General features: G+C 38.2%; 1 protein-coding gene across 1 annotated transcript in view; it reads right to left on the bottom strand.

Moving 5' to 3' along the window:
• The window catches only part of LOC106877886 (protein furry), a 152,698-nt gene that overhangs the window by 68,350 nt on the left and 80,199 nt on the right, over positions 1 to 4,149 (bottom strand). Inside the window, exons 17-20 of the mRNA XM_052974065.1 lie at positions 3,206 to 3,273; positions 2,858 to 2,997; positions 879 to 1,070; positions 659 to 748 (exon numbers count right to left, since the gene is read on the bottom strand). Coding sequence (XP_052830025.1) covers positions 659 to 748; positions 879 to 1,070; positions 2,858 to 2,997; positions 3,206 to 3,273 — 490 coding nt within the window. The remainder of the gene's footprint in view (positions 1 to 658; positions 749 to 878; positions 1,071 to 2,857; positions 2,998 to 3,205; positions 3,274 to 4,149) is intronic.

Raw genomic sequence — 4,149 nt, 5'->3', positions numbered from 1 at the left:
AAAAAAAAAAAAAATAATAATAATAATAATAATAATAATAATAATAATAATAATAAAAACATATCTATAAGGTGGCAAGTTGGCAGAATCACTAGCATGCTAGGCAAAATGGTTTGTAGCATTTTGTCCATCTTAACATTTTGAGTTCAAATTCTGCCAAGGTTGATTTTGCTTTCACCCTTATAGGGTTGATAGAATAAGTACCAGTTGTATCACTGGGGGTTATGTGATTGACTTAGCTCCTCTCCTGAAACTATTGGCTTTGTGCCAAAATTTGAAACCATCATGATAGTCATATTTATTTTCTCATTTTAACAGTATATATATCAACAATGTGTGTGTGTATGTGTGTGAGTGAGTGAGTGTGTATGTGTGTGTGTTCATGTTTGTGTAAAGTAGTAAATAACAAAACATTTTAATTTAGGCACAACAGGACAGAATTGTCAGGAGATTTTAGCTGCTACTTTATTTTATCACCCCAGTAGAACCGAAGAAACATGGAAGATACCATTTCCAGAAACAAAATCCAAGACTGTTGACTTGACGAAAATTCCGGTCACAGATAACCCTAGAAATGTTTCTTCATATTTGCCCCCCACCCACATCTTCACAAACCTACCAGTTCTAAGAGAATGATGAGAAAAACTTTTATGTTTACCTTTTCTGATGCTGGTAAGTAAGGTAGGACCTGCTTCACGGCAGCAGGGCTGTGTGTGTTCATCATATCAAGTAAACAAGGAGTAGAGACCTGTAACAATAAATATAACGAAGCTAATGTATTTTTTCTTTTGCCCTTTTTTTGGTGTCTGTTTTATTTTATTTCTGTTTTATTTGAGTGCCACATTCTTTCATTTGTTCAGTAAATCCAAAAGACTCACCTCGGCTTGTGCAGATTCATTAGTGCCAAGGATGCACCGAACCTCCTTGAGAAGAAGCAGGGCTAATTTCCTGGTCACCAAGCGAATGCTACAGAGCATAACAAGGGCAAGACCTTCCACTTCATGGAGGACGTAAAAACTGGTGGGGTTAGGTTTCTCCATGTGTTCCTCAATATTAGTGGTGTGTAGATTCTAAAAATGAAATACAACAAAAAGAGAAAAGTTAAAGAAATAATGAAACAAAAATGTAATAGCTAAATATCACTATTGTTGTTTTAATGTCTATTTTTCTGTGCTTGCATGGGTCAGATGAAATTCATTGAGGCAGATTTTCTACAGCTGAATGCCTTCCCTGTCACCAACCCTCACCTGTTTCCAAGTAAGATAGTACTTCCCCATGGCGGGACACACTTTCATAGAAGGCTGATAATGAATGGCATCGCTTATATGACAGTGACACTTGCTTACGATTATCGTAGGATGTCAAGATGAGGAGACACTAACACACTCATAGACACCCAAACACAGACACACATATTATATACGATGCTGGTCACATGTAAAAAGCACCCAGTACACTCTATAAAGTGAATGGTTTTAGGAAGGGCATCAAATTGTAGAAAGCATGCCAAAGCAAACCGTACAGTTTGGCACAGTCCTCTGGCTTGTCAACTCCTATGAAACCGACCAAGCCATGCCAACATGGAAAATGAATGTGAATGGTGGTGATGATGATAATATGGCTTAGTGGTTAGAGTATTTGCAAGACACTTTATTTCACATTGCTCTAGTCCACTCAGCTGGCAAAAATGAGTTGTACTTGTAATTCAAAAAGTCAGTCTTGTCACGCTGAATCTCCTTGAGAACTACATTAAAGGTACGCATGTTTGTGGAGTGCTTAGCCACTTGCACGTTAATTTCACGAGCAGACTGTTCTGTTGATTGGATCAACTAGAACCTTCAATGGTGTAGCTGATGGAGTACCAGTATATATATGTGTGTGTGTGTGTATATATATGGAGCCTGGTGTTGCCATCCGGTTTCACCAGTCCTCAGTCAAGTCGTCCAACCCATGCTAGCATGGAAAGCGGACGTTAAACGATGATGATGATGATGATGATGATGATGATGACATATATGTGTCAATTATGGGCTTCTTTCAGTTTCCATTCCACCAAATCCAGTCAAAAGGTTTTATCTAGCCTAGAGCTACATTAGAAAATATTTGCACAAGGTGTCACACAGTGAGTTTTGATCCAAGGCTACAATAGAAGACATCTGCTGAACATGTTGCACATGGAATCAAACACCAAATTGGATGGGCCTGTTCCTACACATATCCTTTGTGGGGGTTTGGCATTCTGAGATCAGACTTTCACCAATCCTTCTTTAGTCTTGTGCTTTTAAGTTCCTTCTACTGACATTGCTTGGCACATCATATTTGTCATATTCTTCACTTGTCTGTACCAACACAAAGTTCTGTGTTGCATTCAACAGCTGATAATAACCACTAATAATTATCAGCTGATAACGATAATGGTGATGATGAGAATGATAATGATAACGAGGAGGAGGAGGATGGTGATGACAATGATGATTATGAAGAGGAGGTGGAGGATGATAAGGATGGTAATGATGATGAAGATGAAGATGATAATGATGATGATGAAGAGGAAGAGAAAGAGGATAGTGATGATGAAGGTGACAATGACAATGACATGAAGATGATGATGATGATGATGAGGATGATGTCGAAGATAATGATGACAAAGAGGACGATGATGATGATGAGGATGATGATGGTGATGATAAGGGTGATGATGATGGTGATGAGTTAAACAATCAAATTTAATGAATTCCTCCACAGTCAGACATAGCCACACCACCCTCTAAAATTTTTTCCGATATACTTTTAACCCTGATGACCTTTCTATCCTGGAAAACTACACTGATTCCAAGACACTGAAAAATGATCCTACCTTTACACGGGCCGGTGGGGTTTTCTGTGGACTGGAATTGTTCTTCCAACGTGCCAGCAGTTGCACCAACATGCGCAGTGCACCATCCAGTAACTGAGAATTAAGGTCACTTAAATCTTGTTGGATGAATAAAACAAAACCTAGAAACAAGAGAAAATTATCATCATTATTATTATTATTCATGTAATCCTCTTTTACTTGTGCTTTTATTCCGTTTGTATATCTCTCTTCCTCTCTCTCATTCTGTGTGTAGTGTTCAATTTCTTTCAGTCTCTCTCTATCTCTCTCTCCCCTTATCCTTCTATGAGAGGACATCTCTGAATGGACTGAAATGGAAAGTGGATTTACCTTGAATAACTTGCTGTCTGTAAAGAGGAGACTCCTGCATGAGATTCTGCAAAGCCTGGAATGCCAACCTGGAGGAAGAAATGAATCAAACACAAAATAAATAAAAATGTAAAAATGCTTGAAACAAAACTATATTATTATAAAGGATAAAAAAATGTCCATTCCAGGTAGAGGTCACCAATTTCTAAGCCATAATCATAACATTAAATTCTATATTTAACCAAGATTTAATTAACAAAAGCAACTATTGCCTTCCCAGCTAGTCCCACCCACTTTTATATAATGTGGGGTAGCCATATATATTCTTTACAGCAAAACGCCTGTGTTTGTCCCTCTATCATACCTTAGCTTCTAAATGCCTGGCACAATGTCACATCTCCATTGCAAATACTCCCCCAACTTAGTAGAGGGGGCTTTTTCCCTTTTTTCTTGTTCTTTTACTGTTTTGCAAGTTACTTAGTGACCTCACTAGTGCTAGTAGTACGAATAGAGCACTCAGCATGCAATGTAAAGTGGTTGATGTTATTTATGAAGGGCATCCAGTCATAGAAACGTGGAGGTGCGTGGCTCAGTGGTTAGGGAGTTGGACTCATGATCGTTAGATTGTGGTTTCAATTCCTGGACTGAGCAACGTGTTGTATTCTTGAGCAAAACACTTCATTTCACATTGCTCCAGTCCACTCAGTTGGCAAAACTGAGTAATCCTGTGATGGACCAGCGTTCCATCCAGGTGGGGGAATATATATACCATGAAACCAGAAAACAGGCCCTTATAAGTCAGTATGACTCGACAAAGTAACTTTACTTCACTTTTTACTAGTCACAGAAACCATGCTAAATCTGACAGTGATGCTTAACACAGTCCTACATCTTGTCAGATTGTGTCAAAGCATCTAACCCATGCCTGCATATATATATATATATATATATATATATATATATAT

Source organism: Octopus bimaculoides, chromosome 17 (genome assembly GCF_001194135.2).
Source record: "Octopus bimaculoides isolate UCB-OBI-ISO-001 chromosome 17, ASM119413v2, whole genome shotgun sequence".
Lineage (NCBI taxonomy): Eukaryota > Metazoa > Mollusca > Cephalopoda > Octopoda > Octopodidae > Octopus > Octopus bimaculoides.
The sequence above is the reverse complement of the archived record's forward strand: the minus strand, read 5'-3'. Positions and strand labels throughout refer to the sequence as shown.